Source organism: Nicotiana attenuata, unplaced genomic scaffold (genome assembly GCF_001879085.1).
Source record: "Nicotiana attenuata strain UT unplaced genomic scaffold, NIATTr2, whole genome shotgun sequence".
NCBI classification, from domain to species: Eukaryota; Viridiplantae; Streptophyta; class Magnoliopsida; order Solanales; family Solanaceae; genus Nicotiana; species Nicotiana attenuata.
The window spans coordinates 92,127-112,618 of record NW_017671904.1 but is presented as its reverse complement, the minus strand read 5'-3'; the positions used below and the strand labels follow the sequence as shown (position 1 = coordinate 112,618).

At 35.1% G+C, this 20,492-nt stretch overlaps 3 protein-coding genes and 1 non-coding gene across 4 annotated transcripts; 1 reads left to right on the top strand and 3 right to left on the bottom strand.

The window, feature by feature from the left end:
- The first annotated feature begins 1,396 nt into the window (after positions 1 to 1,396).
- Positions 1,397 to 6,620, top strand: LOC109210819 (protein SUPPRESSOR OF K(+) TRANSPORT GROWTH DEFECT 1-like). Its single transcript, XM_019374291.1, has 9 exons — positions 1,397 to 1,623; positions 2,101 to 2,692; positions 3,356 to 3,461; positions 3,897 to 4,095; positions 5,141 to 5,212; positions 5,298 to 5,372; positions 5,466 to 5,564; positions 5,683 to 5,838; positions 6,230 to 6,620. The coding sequence occupies exons 2-9, from the start codon at positions 2,221 to 2,223 to the stop codon at positions 6,353 to 6,355; spliced, it is 1,305 nt and encodes a 434-aa protein (XP_019229836.1). The 5' UTR covers positions 1,397 to 1,623; positions 2,101 to 2,220; the 3' UTR covers positions 6,356 to 6,620.
- An 85-nt stretch (positions 6,621 to 6,705) lies between these two features.
- TRNAK-CUU lies at positions 6,706 to 6,778 on the bottom strand. The gene has a single exon. It is a non-coding gene; the product is annotated as a tRNA-Lys (tRNA).
- Positions 6,779 to 7,006: 228 nt separating this feature from the next.
- Positions 7,007 to 11,628, bottom strand: LOC109210824. The gene is made up of 9 exons (XM_019374296.1): positions 11,199 to 11,628; positions 10,361 to 10,458; positions 9,665 to 9,905; positions 9,475 to 9,572; positions 9,319 to 9,384; positions 7,986 to 8,075; positions 7,769 to 7,837; positions 7,573 to 7,679; positions 7,007 to 7,483 (listed from the first exon to the last, which is right to left on the bottom strand). Exons 1-9 carry the CDS (start codon positions 11,552 to 11,554, stop codon positions 7,397 to 7,399), a joined length of 1,212 nt encoding a protein of 403 aa, XP_019229841.1. The 5' UTR covers positions 11,555 to 11,628; the 3' UTR covers positions 7,007 to 7,396.
- Positions 11,629 to 15,367: 3,739 nt separating this feature from the next.
- On the bottom strand, positions 15,368 to 16,611 carry LOC109210825 (zinc finger A20 and AN1 domain-containing stress-associated protein 4-like). The gene is made up of 2 exons (XM_019374297.1): positions 16,509 to 16,611; positions 15,368 to 16,386 (listed from the first exon to the last, which is right to left on the bottom strand). The coding sequence occupies exon 2, from the start codon at positions 16,263 to 16,265 to the stop codon at positions 15,636 to 15,638; it is 630 nt and encodes a 209-aa protein (XP_019229842.1). The 5' UTR covers positions 16,266 to 16,386; positions 16,509 to 16,611; the 3' UTR covers positions 15,368 to 15,635.
- Positions 16,612 to 20,492: the final 3,881 nt, after the last annotated feature.

Below are 20,492 nucleotides of genomic sequence, written 5' to 3'. Positions count from 1 at the left end.
TAATTAAATCTTTTATAATTCCGCTTAAACTATTTCATGTGACGGATACAAAATCCACCGGCCGGATTTTCACATGAAAACTTATAAGTTTACATAAAGGGGTATCATCAAACTCAAAATCGAGTCATGGATTCTATCTAATAATTATTATTTCACAAATGCTATTCGTTGTTGTCAATCTATTAGGCATACACTAACTCTGAATAAAGTTGTACCTTTTGATAAATCAAAATAATAAACAAATCACATTGATCATAATAATTATATCAAGATTACGAGTATAAGCTCATTTAATGAATTAGAGAAAATGTTATATATATATTTTCTATAACATCTTTTCTCTACTTGGTCTGTTCAATATTCACTAAGTATACTAGCACAAGATGTCGGAGTAAAACCACTCCGATAATCAAGACAAATTATACTTTAATCTTGTGCTACAATCATCAAGATATTTTGCCCAATAATATCTTCGATTGTAAACATAGTTTATTAATTATGAGAACCGACAATTTAATCTTTTGTGTATGAGCTAAGACTCGATACACTAAATTGTTTTCTACATAACTAAAGGACACACATGTAACAAATGATTTATTTAAAATAGTACTTTATTAAATTGGATAAATTAAATAAACAATTATTCCATAAAAAATAAAACACAATACTATATTTAAACCGCATGGTTAGTAGTATATCCCAACATTCCCTACCACCTTAGGAAGAACATACTGGACTAAAGACTGGTGTACCTTGGCCAATTTAGGCCGGAAACAACTACATATATGCTTGGTAATTAGGATAAGAATAACTACTAACTAGAAGAAACAAATACTATTCTAAAAATAGTAGTGGGTCCAAATAAAAGGTTATTTATCTCTCCACTTGCATTCTTAATTATTGAAATACGTAAATCAGAATTGATATTTGTTTCATGCATGCAAAAATGACATTATGTGAACTAATTACAAAACAACGATTTAGAGGAAGTCGGATGTTGTAATCCAACCAATAATTTAAAGAATGATGTAAAAAACCAATTTCCTATTGATCATAATCTAAAATTGGTTAGGAAAAAAAAAGAGTAATGAAAAACATTACTTTCTTTCATCTCAATGTACGAGATCTTTTTTTTTTTTTTTTTAATTTGTAGAATAAAATAATAGTTTTTATATTTAAAAATAATTTAATTTTAAGTTTTTTACTCTTAATAAAAAAATTTATAATCATACAAGTATTTATATCTTATTTTAAAATAGAACTTTTTAATTTATTTTAAGAACTATATTCAATCAAATTAGGAAGGAAACTTTCTTTTCCTTTATTTTTACGACGAAACCGCAAGGAAACTAAAAATAAAAAGAAACATTATTATAAGGAGAAAACCCCAAAAAAAGAAGAGGAAAAAAATAAAAAAGAAGGAAAGGAGGAGGAATTGCCAGAGTGCCTTTGCTGGAATTTGGAATTTGGAAGTTGGACACCACCAAATCCTAACTTCAAACTCTCAATTTAATAACTATTCCTTCTCTGAATTTTCCAAACTTTAACGCGTCCGCTGAAAAGCTGAATCCTAGATACATATTTTTCTTTTTTCAATTGGAGCTGCAATTTACTAATTCAAAGGTTTGTTTTATTTCTTTACCTCAATTTCGATTACCCTTTTCATAGTTGGTTTTGGATTTGCCTTTGCATATATATTACTTATTGATCATATACATTAGAACTCTAAATTTAATCCGATCAAGTTATATATGTCGTTTTCATGAAATATTCAGGTAATTCTGAACTGGGTTTTGTTATTTTTGATCAGATGCAGAAGGGGTGGTTTTTATTTTGAAGAAATAGTAAAATAGATAAGAACTTGGCTTGATTGAGTGGTTTTTGTTGTACAGGACTTTAAAGGTTTGAACTTGATATCATATTTCAAACTAGAATTGTTGATTGATCCAATTAAGTTATATATGTTGTTTTATTGAAATACATAGATATTCTGTGAACTGAGTTTCTTTGGTTTTGATCATATGCAATAATGGTTGTTGTTTTTTAAGAAGTAGTTAAAAATAGTAACTTGGCTTTTACTGACTGGTTTTTGGTGAACAGGAAATCATAATCTTGAAAGTAGTTGGGAGGATTGAAAATATAGTTTGTTGCTCGTGGGTTCGGGTTTTTTGGTCAAAAGTTTCAAGCTTTGAATTTTGCATGAGGGTTTGTGAATAAAAGATGTATAGCAATTTCAAGGAGCAGGCAGTAGCTTATGTGAAGCAAGCAGTTGAGGAAGATAATGCGGGAAATTATGCAAAGGCGTTCTCGCTGTATATGAATGCTTTGGAGTATTTTAAAACACATTTGAAGTATGAGAAGAATCCCAAGATTAAGGAAGCAATTACGCAGAAGTTTGTGGAGTATTTGAGGAGGGCTGAGGAGATTCGTGCTGTTCTAGACGAGGGAGGAGGTGGGCCGCCAGCATCCAATGGAGATGCTGCTGTTGCATCGCGTGCAAAGTCAAAGCCAAAGAATGGAGGAGCAGAGGGTGATGATGCAGAGAATGTAAAGTTAAGATCTGGACTTAATTCCGCTATTATTAGGGAAAAGCCTAATGTGAAGTGGAACGACGTAGCAGGGCTTGAGAGTGCCAAGCAGGCATTGCAGGAGGCTGTTATACTGCCGGTTAAGTTTCCTCAGTTTTTCACTGGTTAGTACTCCCCCTTTTTTCCCTTGTGTTTCTGTACATAAATTAGTCTCAAGATTGATATAAGAAGTGAGCAAAGGTTTAAAATGTGATATCATTCCTCTGGCTGTCTGCAATTCTTAATTTTTTATCGCTGTAATTTCTTCCCTAAACAATGGTTAATGCTTTGAATTGGAAGTGAATGTTCTGTTGGTGAAACACTAATTAACATAATTGCTTGGTCTCTGCAGTGAAGGAACTTGTGTGAGCTATTAGTAACTACTTGTCTCATGATATCATGTCTGATAAGAATTACTTTATCGGCTAATTAACTGGATTAATTGGATGACATATATGAAAATTACTTTTGATTCACGGGATGGATGATCATCACAACAAAGAAAGGGACTAACTTATGAGTGGCTTCATAATATGTGACACTATTAAAAGCCTTAAACAAGTTTTACACTACTCAAAGTAACCAAACAAAAGTTTATAAACACTAACCATGAAGTCCCTTATGGTATTTAGTTGGAGATTCTAAAGAAGGTTTTCAGATTGCAACTTCAAGAGTCATGCCACTTCCTTACGAGAAGTCAAGAACTGTATGAAAATATACATAGAAGTCCATTATGTTCATAGCTTGTTGAGTTAATATTCCTGTTTCATTGTGCATTTTTCTATCAGGCAAGCGTCGACCGTGGAGAGCCTTTTTGTTATATGGCCCACCTGGAACAGGAAAGTCATACCTAGCAAAAGCTGTTGCTACAGAAGCTGATTCTACCTTTTTCAGGTAATACGCTAAAACTGGTGCGCAAGATTCAGATTCTTCTGCATTCTATTAATGGCAAAGGATATATTTTATTCACCACATCTCTTTCTTATCCATTTCCCCTTGCATCACTTTGGAACTCTCTACATTTGGAGAAAGAGATATGCTTTCAGTTCCACTTAGCGGGAATGCTTTGTGTATATATTAGTGTCCATTATCGTTAAATGCAAAAACATTGAATGAAAGTAAAAGGTAAGCACATAAAAAGTGAAAACATCTGCTTGTTATCCATTTCCCGTTCATCACTCTCCCAAACACAAGCATGCAAAGACACACTGCCTAGGCGAGGAAGAGTTAAGAGAGACTAGAAGTCAATGTTTTATTCAACCTAGTATATTTGACTGCTTTAAAAAACAAAAATCATGCATTTGAAATTGTCCTATTTCGGTCGTGCAGTGTTTCTTCGTCAGACCTTGTTTCAAAGTGGATGGGTGAAAGTGAAAAACTTGTGTCAAATCTATTCCAAATGGCCCGAGAAAGTTCTCCTTCAATAATATTCATAGACGAAATTGATTCCTTATGTGGCCAAAGAGGTGAGGGTAGTGAGAGTGAAGCATCAAGACGTATCAAAACTGAGCTTCTTGTACAGATGCAGGTAACTTCTGTTCTGAGGATATATCGCAACTGCTTTCTTGATTCTTTGAGTTCTTATTTTCAACTATTTTGCTATAGGCAGAATTTATTCCTAATCAAACTAATCATAGATGTTTTGCTTGGAGTTACATAGGAATAGTTGTTAGATATTTGACATTATGTCCTAGTTTGGTTTGGGATTTGAAAAAAACTTTATTCAATAGGACAGGGCTTTGAGTCTTTATTTTTTATTTTTGTATTTTTTGGTATGAAGTTCAGAGTTTTTAAGCAATTGTGCCGGAGTTAAGTGATCTCAGAGTTTTTGGTGCTTCCTTTGGCTTAGAATACAATTACAAAGAAGCAATTCCTTCAGCTTCTTTTCCTCTTGCCGATGCTTTTCAGTTCTGAGAACAGGCGTAGTTTTCAAAAAAATTCAAGCCTCTTTTGTTCTTAGACCTTTTCTAAGCCATCATGCAACATAAAGCTTTTTCATTCTATCATTCCCTGCCCTTGTTTGCAGTGCATTTTCAGTATTTTAAACCCTATAACTACTGTGAACATTTCATACAGTTAAGAAGTTCTCTGTATTCCTGTCAACACTCACAGCTTGCAAAAATGAGTTTATCTAAGATGGTACTAGGAAAATAGAAATGGACCCTTCCAGAATACTTTTGTGGACATTATTCAATAAGAATCAGACATATTTAAAAAATAAAATAAAAGGGATATTTAGGGCAAAAATGGAAACTCCCAGGTTGGTTGAACATTGACTGCAAGATTTTAGAATATGTCTCCGGAAAGGATAAGTTCTGACGTTGGGGCTCCCCTATGTTTAAATTGTTGTGACATATATCAAAAGGATTAGGTCCTTCCTACTTTTTCCATCTAGTTAAATCTTACCCGTGGAGAACATCACGCGATTCATGGAAATTTCCTGGGGGAATCTGATATTACCTGCAGCGAACTTTTACATGCATCTCTATTTCTATTTTTCTTTTATTGCTTCCTTCTAAATTGCAAAGTACTTGCCATATTGCTTTATGCTGACTATCTTCAATGCCTTCTAGGGTGTAGGGCACGATGATGACAAAAAAGTTCTTGTTCTTGCAGCGACCAACACTCCCTACTCATTAGACCAGGTTAGAAGGGTCTTTCAACACTCCTTAACTTCATGTTTTGTTAGAGTTATTTCTCCGTTCCTGTCTAACGAGTAGCTTTCCTCAGGCTATTAGGCGGAGATTTGACAAAAGAATTTACATCCCCCTACCAGATTTGAAGGCAAGGCAGCACATGTTTAAGGTACATGCGAATATTTTAAGCATATCAGGAATACTCTCGGAGCATTGATCTCAGATGTTGCGACATACTAATCTTATTTACGTTCATGAGCAGGTACATTTAGGAGACACCCCTCACAACTTGACAGAAAGTGATTTTGAGCAACTAGCTCGGAAAACAGAAGGTTTTTCAGGTTCAGACATTTCTGTATGTGTAAGTATCGTACTTTTTATTGAATACTAGCTGGTCTAATATTCCAAAGAAATACGGTCAGCAATGCTTCTCAAAGGTAGCTGAAGTTGCTCTTTTCTCATCTTCCTTTAAATAACAGGTAAATGAAGTCTTGTTTGAACCTGTACGTAAAACTCAGGATGCTGAGTTTTTCATTAAGACCCGTGATGGGTTGTGGGTGCCTTGTGGACCTAGACAACCAGGTGCCATTCAGACTAATATGCAGGAGCTTGCCGCACAAGGGCTAGCCTCAAAGGTAACGACATATGTTGCTTCTGGCAGATAGACGACTACATTCATGTAGTCATGCCTTCTATAATGCTGCCCGTGTTATGCCATGTGTTAACTCTGCAAATGAATTTCATACTACCTGCAATTGAAATTTACGTCATTCTTGGCACTCTAGGTGCAATGGTATCACAACAAGATTTATAATAAGACATGGCAGATGCATAAAATAGTTTTTCAAGTCTCCAAAGCCAAACTTTTGAACAAAAAGGAAAACAAAGTGGGAGAAGTTATTAAGACACTATTATAATAGATATCCGACGTTATGATGGGTCATGCTAAGAACTGACACCGTTATAAAGTAGCTAATGCAGTATGGTTGTTTGTTGATTACCAATTATTGGTTGATACTTTTGCAGATAACACCACCGCCAATCAGCATAAGAGATTTTGACAGAGTACTATGGAAACAGAAGCCAACAGTAAGCAAAGCAGATCTTGAGGTGCACGAGAGATTCACGAAGGAGTTCGGTGAGGAAGGATGAATGCTCTTTGGTTTTCTATACAAAATTGTGTAACTATTATTGCACCGATATAATGTGTAGTCAAATGATAAAACCTGACAGCCGTGTGATAAATAGAAATAATCAGTCAGGTTCTTACTTGAAGGACCATTGAGCTGATGTTAAGCGGTTGCTACTTTTGCTTTGCTGTACAGCTTAATGCTATTTTGTCAAAAAGCATTTCATGTAATTTTACACGTTCAGACCATCGTTTAATAGTAAAGGAACGTCAATATTTCTGATGGAATGAAAGAAATGTGGTTTTTCTTTTTTACTAACATTTATTAACATATGTATTTTTTTTCACAATGAAAAAGATACATATAATATGGCGCCCACCGTGGGGCTCGAACCCACGACCACAAGGTTAAGAGCCTTGCGCTCTACCAACTGAGCTAGACGGGCTTTGTTTCCAAATACACAAATTTACCTATTGTTTGAGGAATAGACTTTTGAACCTTTGATCTGCCTTCTTATTAATACCAGAAAGCTGGAACAAGATAGCAACCCTAGCTAAAAGCAAAGGCATATAGATATAAACACACGTTACCATAATTGAGGCAAATCATCTGCAGTTCTACATACAGAATGAAAAGTCATTAGGACAATTTACAGGATTCTGTGATAAAGATGTGGATGTAGTTAGAACGTACTCTTTCAACTGAACTTAGCATTTTCAACACGGAACTTAAATATATATGTGAAATCGCTAAACTTTAATAAATATAAATTTTGACCGCATAATAGTGATAGTGTACCCTATCAAATTCGAATCCTGGGTCCGCCTCTGACTGCATGACCTTCAAAACTGGCCCAATCATTTGAGCAGTGAATATTACACGGGAATATTTGGATACAGTATCATGCAAAGAAGAAACAAAGTGGTAATCTTCTACGTGTAGCTCGGTTGTGCATTAAGGCTCCAAACCAGATTCTAGGCTCCCTGTATCTCCAAAAAATGCCGAGAGAATATAACAGCTCTCCCTCTCTATTCCTATCTATAATCTCTCTGCTTCTATAATGTTACCTAGCTGCTCCGGGTCGTCCTCTGCTGTATTTTGGAGGATTCGTCCTAGCGGCATCAACTGTTATCATCCAGCCATTAATGATCTGTAAAACATAAAATCAATAAAGTTATCATTTCTGTTAGCACAGATGATTTTGTGGAAGTAAAATAAAGCAATTTGCTCCAAAATTACCTTGCCATTCATCTCTTTGAGAGCAGTATTTGCAGCCTCCACTGTTGTGTACTCGACAAAAGCATAACCTTTCGACCTCTTGGAAATTTTGTCCATTATGATTTTAACTGTTAGGATATAGAGAAAATTCATGAGCATAGATTTTCTTATAACTACACTATCAAGCAGTAAATCTTAAGACAGCAAGTATAAACACCTTCAACAAGTTCACCAAAGCCTTCAAATGCTGCACGCAGCGTTTTCTCAGATGTATAGAACGACAGACCTGTGCATACAAGGTGCATTGCAAACAGTTAGATAATTGAAATAAGGCAACAATCTGTAATGTAATCTCTAGTACTAAATGGAAAAGGAGTAATTTATTTAGGAAATGAACAACACTTTTTGGAGGTGAATGTAGAATTGCAACTTACCAGTCACAAAAAGCTTCTTCGTTATAACATCTGTTTCCCCCTTTGGTGCTGCAGATTCCTGGGAATCTTCACTCAGCTTCAAATTCCCACCTGAGAAACCATGGCTATTCAAACTTCCAAAAAAAAGAGAATATTGCATGTAATTAGCTATTCCCAAAAATTTTGGGGACATCACTGTTTACAACTAGTTCTGTCTGCGACTTCCCCTCCCCAAATATAAGACCAATGAAGTGACCTATAGCTTCATCCATGTTTAACCGATCAACTCAGTTAGTTTTAAAGAATATGCTCTTTTGTACTATAGCGTTGTGACAAACTGGATGAATATGTATCTCCCATGTACATTTAGTGAAGAGAGAGTGAACCAAATAACTTATCCAGTTCAACAATCTCCTCCATTACTATGTCGAGGAAGTTCCGCAAAGGCATAAGTAGTCAAGAAACTCATGTTTAATTTGAATATTTACGAGAGAGGAGCATGAGGTAATACTAGATTCTTTTATTTTCCTTCTGATAGAAAAGATAACACCTACAGTCTTTACTTTTAACACTTCCATCCTTTAACAAAAAATATAGTCAATAGAAAGCGAAATCAAAATGCTTTTTACAAATCCAACTTGGCCATAGCATTACTCTCTTTGCTGATACAAAATCAAGGATAGAGAACAGGGGGAAAAAAAACAAGTCGAGCTTCCTAAAAGTAAAAGATGATTAGCTACAAGCAACTTTTAAAACTAAAAATACCTCTTACTACCAAACTAACATTCAAGAGCACAAACCTCTCGTTCGATTTCTGGGGGAAATCATTTTAAAGGCTCCTTTCCCTAGGGATGACAACTCTTTTCTGGAAATCTAAGTGGGAGCAATTTTAGATTAATGTGTGGATACTGGTATTGATTTTGAGTAAGACGGCTAAAGTCACCTTCAAGGACCAGACTGTCAATGGAATATTTTGAAGAGGTCAACATGCAATATCATATATGGTAATAAGGTTTATTCACCCTTAGAAGAAGAAGTTAATCTCTGAGATGAAGGGCTGATATGATCATCTTATAAAGTTAGAATCATCATGGGTAGAACCTGGAAATTAAAGTTTATAAAAGAGCATGCAAAAGAAAATTTAAAAGAAAAGAATCTTCAAGTTGAATTGATATACTAGATCTTTTCTTTTTTAAAATAACTTCCTGATACTACATTACTATGTTTAAAGAAGTCAATAAATTTATGACATTTCACATTTATGGCTTTCATTTTGATATTCTTCTAGGCGACCCAATCCTCAACATCAAAGATGTAGCACTCAACAGGGTAAAAGTAAGATATGATCTCAAACCTCCATAGTCTTTATTGTCTGACTCAAAATTTTCATCTGGCTGTACAGATAGAACACCAGGTACTCCTGCATTAGTACATCAAGATATTTACTGGCACTATAAAAAAAATTAATACAAATTACGGGTGAGATTACTAGTATGACATGTATGCTCACCAGCTAATTCTTGAGCACATGCCTCATCCAATTCACAACAAAATCCATAATTGGATTGCCAGGACACATGATATAAGCACATCTGTGCATCCTTCTCACTGTCATCCAGGAACCAATCCATCCTTTTAGCAAAACGTCAATACATGTGGTGGAAATAACAATATATTAACACTCAGAAACAGATACTTACTTCCCAAGAACTTTGGTTAAAACTTGAACGTAATAGTCAACAACCGGGGCTTTTCTTATGACTCCAACAGATGGCCTGGCCATTCGAACAAGCCAATGTTTAGAAGTGCCAGCCGGAAACAATGATGAGCCTTCAGTGTATGAAGTTGATAGGGAACTTAACTGACCCTTCGGGTAGCTATAGTCTTTCACCATTGAGTTAAAATCAGGGTCAGGTATAACTGATAATACCCCAGGCACACCTAGTATTCAGAAATGAACAATCACTTCAAAGTCCTAGCAAACAGGAAATGTTAAGCGAATATCCAAAACATATACTCCCTCCATTTCAATTTATGGAACGTAGTTTGATGAAACAAAGTTTAAGAAGAAAACGAAGACTTTCGAAACTTGTGGTCTTTAGATCTTATAGGGTAAAAGCTTTTGGGGGACTTTCAATTCGTGTAGCTATAAAAGCTTCTATTAAGGTAAAATGGGTAAAAGGGAAAGTTTAAGTTAAATTATTTCCAAAAACGGAAATGTGTCATTGTTTTTGGAATGGACTAATAAGGAAAGTGTGTCCGATAAATTGAAACGGAGCGAGCAGTAGTATTTTACAATTAGCATGCACTATATCTATTTTATGGTGCAATAACAATGCCTTCAATCTTGACTGATATATAGCGGAGGTTATGCAAAAGAGCAGACAAGAATTTACCAGCAATCTCATTAGCTACCTCCTCATCAATGTCGCAGCAAAATCCATATGGGACATTGCAAGAAGCATTATATATACACATTTGAGCATCCTTCTCACTGTTTCATGAAGAATTGATAGTTGTTAAAAATCAGCACCAACTCCCATAGTAAGACATCTTTCAAGAGAACTCAAGTATAGCTGGATAAGACATAAATAGAGTCTTGAAGTGGAGAAGAAATATTAGTTATTCCTCATGCACGAAACAATAATAACAAACCTAGTGAAATTCCGCATGTGGGGTCTGGGGAGGGTAGTTGGTACGTAGACCTTACCCCTACCTAGTCAAAAGTAGAGAGGCTGTTCTGGTAGACCCTCAGGCACGAAACATGCATCAAAATACAGAATGAGTCATTTCAAGTCAATTTCTACATTAATGGAGCCTAATTTTTAATTTATGTTCCAAAAAAGAGCAGGCTCCAATGACATGGAAATATTTGTTGGTACTCTTATCTACTTAACAATAACTAGGCCAGACATTATTTTGTAGTTAGTGTGGAGAGCTTCATTAGCCAAAAAAACTCAACAGGAAGCAATCAAAACAATATATACTCCTATTATATTCGCCAAAAGGAGCTATTTTCTACGAGCTTCTCTACTGAAAAGGGGCTTTTTGCAAATGCAATTTGATATTGTGAAAATTACAAGCGTCCAATTGTATTCGACTATAGTTACCTCAAAAGTACCGGGAAAATTACAAAAAGGAAATAGTTTATGGAATTTCAAATTAACAACACATATTCTTGTTCAAGCACATAGTGAAGATTAATTATTGTATTATTTAAGGAAACACAGGTACCTGCCCAAGACTCTTTGGAGGGTGTGAACATAGTAATCAATGACCTCAGGTTTGGAACTGAGCCCATTTAGCGGGGTTTCCATGAGAACCATCCAGTGGCGTTGAGTGGTAGAAGAATTGCGCAAAGATGGGGAAGTGGGTGTAATAGATGAAAAAGAAGCTGATATTGAAGTTGCCCTGTTTCTTAGACAAGTACAACAAAATTTGGAAGAAGCAGAAATGCTAGAGCAGAGATTTTTGGATGATGAATTTGGAATATTTAGGGTCAATTTGAAATGGGGATTGTGGGGTTTAGCAGATAATGCAGTAGGGATTATAGAGAGAGAAGAAGATGAGTGAGACAGAGTTACTTCCATGGCTCATAGCCTCACACCCTTCAAAGCTCACACTTTGCTCTCTCAACAACTGATAGAGAGGATATTTTAATTGGGAAAGCATTGACATATAAAAGATTTACTTAATACTTAATATTATAAAATAAATCATCTTGTTATTATAAGTTTTTCATTTTATTTAAATAAAATATAAAAATAAAATTGAAAAGTACTCTAATTCTTTCAAAATGACCTAAAATAAGTAAGGTTATTTCGGTATATACATATTTTGCTAAGGGATTTTTTTTTTTGGCAAGAATAAAAGTCAAAATTGACTCCCCCACCCACACATAAATGAGTTTGGTCAAACACTTTAAATTTTAAATGAAGATACTTTTGATCCTAGGAAAAGCTCGGCCAAACATGCTATAAGGCTATTACACAAACATATTTTAAGTTTTTCTTCTTTTGTACTTTACGGCTATTGGTACCTTTGACCCAAGCAAAAAAAAGGCTATTTTTAACCATGGTTTAAATGACTCTTTATTATACTTCAAACTGAAGCTCCATTAGGATAACACAAGAGTATGAATAATTCAATATAATTGTCACGACCCAAAATCTCACATGTTGTGATGACACCTATCTCAATACTAGGCAAGTCGATAACCACAATAAATCACAAAATTCTTTAAGTATGAAAACTTAATAAATAAATTTAAAAGTATAATCCCATAAATATTGATACAAAATACTGTGTCTCTATACAATAAATTCCCAAAATCCGGTATCACTGAGTATATGAGCATCTAAATGACAATATAGTGTGACTAATAAAATACTGTCTAAAAATATAGAACAATATAATTAACTGAAAGGAAAGAGAGTCAAGGTCTGCGGACGCCACGGCAACTACCTCGATAATCTCCAATAGATAAATCTCCAAAACCTAGCAGCAGCCGAATCCGGAAGTACCTGGATCTGCACATGAAGTGCAAAGTGTAGTATGAGTACAATCAACCCAATGTACTCAATAAGTAACAAGATTAACCTTTGGGCTGAGAGTAGTGGCGAGCTCAACAAGTACGGTCCAATTATAGAAATAACAGTACAGAAATGTAGGCATGCTTTTAAGTTCAACAGTTAAACTCAATACAAGTAACAATAGACCAAATCTAAATGATATGGGGAATATGACATCTCTCTATCTACATGCCTATGTACATGCCGTAGGAGATGCAACACAATGAAAGCCTCACGTACTCACACCCTCAGAGTACTCAATCACTCAGTACTATACGGGGTAGATCCAACCCTTAATATGAATGGTAACTGACAGTCAGTCACTCAGTACTCTATAGGGCAAATCAAGCCCAAACATAAATGTTTAGAGCACGGCCCAGCTCGATCCCGATAACCACAAAGTCAACTCTCGGTCAAACTTCTCAATTTCTAAAACTTCTAATTTTCCAATTTTCGCCGTTTCAACCCAAATTCGACTATGGACTTCCAAATAAATATCCGGACACACTTCTAAGTCCAAAATAGCCATATGGAACTATTGGAAACCATCAAAATTTCATTCCGGAGTCGTTTATACATAAATCATCATCTGGTTAGTTATTTCAACTTAAGCTTTTAATCTTGGAACTAAGTGTCCCGATTATTCCATAACATCCCCGAAGAGTCACATAATCACAATTGAGCATAAAATAAGCAGCAAATGGGCAAACAAGACTGTAATACTCAAAACGATCGGCCGTATCATTACAATAACAAAAAGAAAAAATTAATATATTTCATATAGATGAATAATTTTTTATCTTTTCCCAAGAAAAGAAAAAAGAAAAAGGGACGACTCTTAACTTAATAACATATTTCTTCTTCTCTTTTCCCTTTAAAAAGGTGAAATGGTTAAAGGTATTTGTAGAGTAGTTTTGCGTATGGAAATTGATGTTTGGACAGGTTAAGGAAATCTTTTGAATAAATTTCTTTTAATTTTTAATAAAAGTGTTTTCTCAAAAAAATGTGATTGGACGGTTGAATATGATGATAACAACACCTGCTTATCTTCGATCAAATCCTAAAAATTGACACTAGCATTTGGTTAACAAGAAATTACCCTAAGAGTATTACATTAAAACAATTAATTTACTGTTTGTCAGACTCAATCAATGAATCAAGTCTCCTCTTTATGATCAACCACTTCACCCGGCGGTCCTTCCGTAAAGCAGGTAAACCAATTGCTTTAGGTCTCACATTTGTGGGGACCTCCTTTTTTTTTAACACCTAATAGATTATATTTAAGTTTAAAAAAAAGTTTTATAAAGTAAAAAAATAATATTTCTTTCTTTAACGAATATAGAGACAAGGATTTGCAACTGCTATGATTTCTGTGTAATACTCCGTAAATTCTGACTAGGTGTGGACATGTTAAATGGGTATTAATATGATATTTTAGGCATGTGAAGTCCTATCGGGATGAGTATGAGTGGAAATAGTTATTTTATTATCAATATTCTCCTCAAATTATTTCTTCTTATATATCACACGTTTCTTACGAAATTCAGGTTCGATATTCATTTCAAATGTACTGACGTCCCTTCTGCCAAGGAAATTGCATTTGAAATGAATATCGAACCCAAATTTCGTAAGAAACGTGTGATATATAAGAAGAAATAATTTGAGGAGAATGTTGACAATAAAATATCAAAATTTCTTGAAGAGTCCTTTATAGTTAATTACTTTTTATACATACTCCCTCTAGTCCATAATAAGTGACTTTTTGGCCTTTGGCACACCCCTTAAGAAAATACTGACTCCTAGAGCAAAAAAAGTATTTTGACTAAATTATCCTTAATTAAAATTTATATGTTGTTAACTTGACACATTGATGTATGTAAATAAGGGCAAAATTTGAAAATATAAAATTAATTCCTTCTCGATTATATAAAAGGACACTTATTTTGGACCAAAATAAAAGCCAAAACAATCACTTATTATGGACCGAAGACAGTAGTAGACAAGTTATTTTTCACCTTAAAATAGATGTGAATAATTAGAAGCATATGAAAATATTTTTGGTTTTCTATTTAGTGGTAAAAAACTGAGATCACTAGATGATAGAAATTTGAAAAAATATTATTTTGATCTTGAATGTTCCTTAAAGCATAATAATCAATCGGATATTATTATTGCTCTTCAAACAACCCCTTCTAATTAAGATAAATAGAGATGTTACCAGATTTAAAAAGAAATATTATCACATTTATTTTCGCCTTTGTTGAATCGCATTCGGTATTCACATTGGAAAAGAAAATAATATGTACGAGCACTCCGTTATACTATTTTCACTTGATGAAAGAATTTTAATTTTATTGAAACTGTCAATAAGTCTGAAACAATTAAAAACAAACATGCAATCACAAGTATGTGCATTTTACATATTGTTATGCAGTAATTGTTAGAAAAATTGATAAACTGAATACAACAAGCCAAGTTCATACATTCAGATTTTTCCATGTCACTTCGTAGGAAAAACAACAAGCCAAGTTCATGTATTACATATGTAATTTGCGCGCGCACACATATTATATACATACTCAATCTAAGATACTTAGAGAATTATATAATTGCGCGCGCACACACATTGTATGCGTGCTCAATTTAAGATACTTGGAGAATTATACCATTTGCGCGTGCGCACACACATTATATCATAAGAAAATAATAATGATATGATGAAAGCATGGGAAAAGCAAGTTTCGTATTAAGTAGTTATGGAATTAAAACTATGTTATCTTGACTGTTGTAGTAAATAACTTTAACTAGAATCAACAAATTAAGGAAATTAGAGAAACCAAAGTCCTACCATATATTATAATTATTAAAGAACCAATAAAATATCCTAAAGTATAATTATTAAAGAACCAATAAAATATCCTAACTTATATTATTAAAGAAAATGTATAATTCAAAGCCCATCCACCAGCTTGTGGTTAGCAACAACTCCATATTATAAATCATCAATCCATGAGCATCACCAAAACGACATCTTGGTCGTTTGATCAACCAGTTCATGGACCAAATGATCAAATTAATTCTCCTTAATTAATTAATTGAGTCAAATTTTGTGAAGCTTCTCAGCCTTAACCAATGGATTAGCCATGGCAATGGCCACCCTTCCCATTGACTTATAGTCAAAGGTACAACCATGTTGTTCAGGGTACCTATGTGAACCACAAAATGTGACCCCACACCTACACTTGAAACCCGTTAAACCAATCCGCTTCCGACACGTGGCACACCGTTTTGACTGCACCTGAGGGGTCTCGTTTGCAGTAGTCAATTGCACCTGAGGAGCTTCGGCTGCAGTATTCAACTGCAGCTGGGGGGCCTCGGCTGCAATATTCAATTGCACCTTAGGGGACCCACATGAAGTATCCAACTGTACCTGAGGGGCCCCAGTCTCGACCACATGACGTGGTTGTGAGACTTCAAGAATTGGCAATGGCTCCACGCGTGGCGTGTACGAAGATATTGATTCAGATTGTTGTTGTTGTTGTTGTTGTTGTGGTTGGGGGCGAGTCTTTTCCATTGCAAGTTTGGCCGCTCGTGATTGTTGTTCTTTCATGCAATGATCCTTATAGCATTTGGAACAGAGGTTTAGAGTTGTTGGGCTGCCAAAGAATCCACAATTGTTTGCACAAAGCCTATGCCCTCCTGCTTCTTGTATTCTTTGTTCTTCTGCCATTCTGTTTTTTCGACAAACTACAATTCTCCAAAAGAATAGACGAACAACAACAAATTATGAGCGATCGACTTATTCAAATCAATCGCTCAATGCCAAAACAAGATCTCTACGTACCTTATACCTACAAACAAAACAACAATATATTTGACGAAATGTGCTTATAAATAAATCAAGAAAATGAACATGACCAAATCAAAGATATAAACCAAACGTTAAAGACGTCAAAATTGAAAATGTGCGTACGTGAACAAGCGAAGAAATCGGAACAGAAAGGAGATTGATGGTAGAAAGTAATAGAGGTTTAAATATTGGAAATTTAGAGGGCTTTTAGGTGTGGAGTGGTTGGTGGGGTTGGAAATTAAAAGATGAAAACAAAAGAAAGGTACGTGAAATATAAAAGGAAACTTTGGGTTACTTGGTATTGTCGTTTTAGAAAGATTCTTGTAGATGCCAAAATTGTAGTGAGAGAGACCATAAATGTTTACTCGCATCGAATAATTTAACTTTATTAGCTAAACATTAAAATAAGAATACATATTATTTAACTCTAAAGGGGAGTCTTGAAAGCAGCGGTACAATTGTCTTTGCGTGACCGTCACGAATTTGACCCGTGGAATCAACCACTGATATTTTCATTAGGGTAGGCTGCCTACACTACACCCCATTAGGGTGCAGCCCTTAACCGGACCCTACGTGAACGCAGAATACTTCGTTCACTGGCAGAGGTGGAACCAGGATTTGAAAGTTATAGGTTGCGGGTTCTAATCCTTTTAAGTTACTGAGTTCTAAATTAATAATAAGTACATATTCAATGAATTTCACAAAATAAATACAGAGTTTGGACCAAAGCTACTGAATTCGGCCGAATCCGTAACTGATAGGCTAGCTCCGCCTCTGTTCCCGGGGCTACATGTATATAACAAAACACATATATGTCATATTTATTGATTTAGCGTAAATGCACCGTGTGCAAATAATTTTTATTATTGTAAATGGTTGTAAAACGAATTGCTTTATGACAAACATTTGTGATGGGAATCATAAAAGTCGTTGATGCAACGTTAAGGAGACCACTTTTTTTGTTTTTGCTTTTGCATTGCTTTAAGTCTACGTTTGTGTTTTCTTGATGTGATTTGCTTAATTTTTTATGGTTCGTGAACTATTAGTGTTACTTTTTGGAATTATTCATAATGGAAAGTCAATTTGAAATTTTATTTACAACCAATAGCCATGAGTTTTATTTATTTATTTTTCAAATGTCCTATCTATTTCCAAGTGGCCTCTTGCATGAAGCCTTAAAGCTAAGTGTTGAATGGCCTTGACAAATGGCTATGCAAATCTACCATATGTCTTCATGCATGAAAGACAAGATATACTTGTCAATATTGGAGCCAAGTGGACTAATATAATGAGACAAGTGTCAAAAGACTCTCGACACTTGTCATACATGCAACCTCCTTAATTGCCTATAGATAGGTTATGGATTAGGCATCATAATCACTCAATTTTAACCAAGAATCCATCTTGCTAATCATTACTTTTCTTCCTACAATATTCTTTAATTTATGTAACAATTACAGAAAATACCTTCATCTTCTCTTCTTTCTGGGCAACTGTTTTTTGCAAATTTTAAGCTTCCAGCCACGAGTGCACGTGTTTGGAGGTGCTGTGGAACCTTGGGGAGCGACCGGCCTTAACGATTTGCACCTAGTCGGGCTGAAATCTCTTTCAAGGCAGTGGCATGCCACGACACAGTATTTTTGATAAATTGTTTTCTTTCCTTCTTGTTCTTAGTCAATATTATCTACTCATTTTTCTTACAATTTGACAGCGATTTCATATATAATATTGACTAATGTCCACCATTTTGAACAAAATATTTCCTGATCTGTCAAAACTTGAGCCCTTAGATGAAAATAATTATAGCGTTGGTCCCAGAAACTTTTAATTTTCTTTGAACAATTAGAAGTTGATTATGTGTTGTTTAACGGTCCTCCTACTGATATTATTGCTGATAGTTCTAATGCTGCTAATATTATTATTGCTGATGCTGCTACTAAGAATAAATTTGAAAAGGATAATAAAACAGTAAGAGGGCATATGCTTAACCATATGACTAACTCTCTATTTGATTTGTTAATAAATTATAAATCTGCCAAAGTCATATGGGACAGTTTGGAGAAGAAATATGGTGCTGATGACGCGGGAAAAAAGAAGTGTGTCGTTGGAAAGTGGATCAAGTTTTAGATGGTTGATGATAAGCCAATCATGGAACATGTTCACGAGTATGAGAACTTAACTGCTGATGTTTTGAACGAGGGCATGGAGATGTGTGAGATTCTTCAGGCTAATGTTTTGCTTGAAAAATTTCCACCTTCCTGGAGTGATTACAGGAATCAACTAAAACACAAGAAGAAAAACTTAACTCTTCAAGAACTAATCAGTCACATGAGGACTGAGGAAGCAAACCGTCTCAAAGATAAGGAGTCTGAACGGCTTAAGGATAAGATGAAATCTCTCTCTCTTAATTCTTCTAAAGCTAATCTTGTGGAATCTTCTAGTACTTTTGTGAAAGACATGTTTAAAGGAAAACAGAAGAAAAGCCATTTAGAAGGAAAACAGAAGAATCAATCACATGTTTAAAGGACATGTGAAGAAGAATAATTACTTCAATAAGCCGAAGGGCCATATTCAAAAGTCGAAAGGACCTTGCTATGTCTGCGGCAAAATTGGTCACAAGGCTTTTCAGTAGAGCCGTCAATATGGGCTTGGCCCGTTGGGCCGACCCAGCCCAGCCCGTGATTTAGCAGGGCTGGGCTAGAATTTTTTGAGCCCATTTAAAAACGAGGCTTTTAAGCCAGCCCCGAGTAGGCCCGTGGCCCGTGAGGCTTGACTGAGGCTGGGTTGGGCCGACCCGTGGGCCTAATAAAAATACGTATTTAAAATATATAAAATATAAAAAGTATGACACAAAAATAACAAGTAGAGTATCCCAAGGTTAAAGTTTATTAAGCTCATCATATTAAAAGATCAAAGTCTTAAAACGTTAATTAGTTTTAAAAATTTGTAATTATTCTTACTATTTAACTAATTAATATTGCAAACGAATTGTAGATGTAGATGAAAGTGAAGATGTTAAGACAACCTTCTCACAAGCGGATTCAAATGTATTTGATGAAGATAATGTGTTGGATATCCCATAAGTGTCATGGACGTTTTCTTGAATAGTTTGTTTTGAGTTTTGACTTTTAGTGAATGAAATAATCTTGTCTTTTATTTTTTTTAGTGTTTATTACTCCCTCCGTTCCAATTTATGTGAACCTATTTGACTGGACACGAGTTTAAGAAAAAAAGAAGACTTTTGAAATTTGTGGTTCTAAACAAGTCAAAAAAGAGTCCAGAGTATTTGTGTTGTTATAAAAGTTTCTCATTAAGGGTAAAATTGAAAGTTTAAGCAAATTATTTCCAAATTAAGAAAGGGGTCATTCTTTTTGAAACGGACCAAAAAGAAAACAGGTTTACATAAACTGGAACGGACGGAGTATAATATATTGAAACAATATAAAAAGTTATAAAGCTTTGTGAAACTTTTCCAATAAGATTTTTTTAACTTTTAAATATTTATCTTTTTTTAGGTTAGAACTTAAAGAAAAAATATAAAAATATATTTAAAAAAATGATGGGCCGGCCCGTGGGGGCCCGTAGCCCACATAGGGCTGGGGTGGGCTGACCATTATAAGGCCCATCAAAATGGTGGGCTAGCCAGCCCAGCCCGTCAATTGCTAAAGCCCACGTGGGCTGGGCTGGGCTAGCCCGACCTCGCCCATATTGACAGCTCTACTTTTCAGTGCAACCAGAAACAAGGACAAAGTTCAAAGAACGGAGGAAAAGCACTAGTGCCAACCTTACTGAGGGTGGTGATGTCATTGCTGCTGTGGTTGTTGAGGCAAACATGGTGGCTAACAAGACTGACCGGATATTGGACACAGGCGCTTCAAGGCATCTTTGCGCCAACAAAGAGCTGTTTCACGACTTTGAGGAATCTGCTGATGGCGAGTGTGTCTACATGGGTAACTCCACTACAGCTGGAGTTATGGGTAAAGGAAAAACTCTTCTTAAATCAACTTCTGGAAAAACTTTAGCTTTGAACAATGTTCTGTATGTACCCTCCCTTCGTAGAAACTTAGTTTCTGGTGCGCTTCTCAACAAGGTAAGTCTTAAACTTAT

Coding starts and splice junctions, on each gene's coding strand:
- LOC109210819 (XM_019374291.1), top strand. CDS start 2,221: ATGTATAGCAATTTCAAGGAGCAGGCAGTAGCTTATGTGAAGCAAGCA. Junction 4,096..5,140: donor AGCTTCTTGTACAGATGCAG/GTAACTTCTGTT, acceptor AATGCCTTCTAG/GGTGTAGGGCACGATGATGA. Junction 5,565..5,682: donor GTTCAGACATTTCTGTATGT/GTAAGTATCGTA, acceptor TTTAAATAACAG/GTAAATGAAGTCTTGTTTGA.
- LOC109210824 (XM_019374296.1), bottom strand. CDS start 11,554: ATGGAAGTAACTCTGTCTCACTCATCTTCTTCTCTCTCTATAATCCCT. Junction 9,573..9,664: donor TTAACCAAAGTTCTTGGGAA/GTAAGTATCTGT, acceptor CCTGGATGACAG/TGAGAAGGATGCACAGATGT. Junction 8,076..9,318: donor AGACAATAAAGACTATGGAG/GTTTGAGATCAT, acceptor ATGGTTTCTCAG/GTGGGAATTTGAAGCTGAGT.
- LOC109210825 (XM_019374297.1), bottom strand. CDS start 16,265: ATGGCAGAAGAACAAAGAATACAAGAAGCAGGAGGGCATAGGCTTTGT.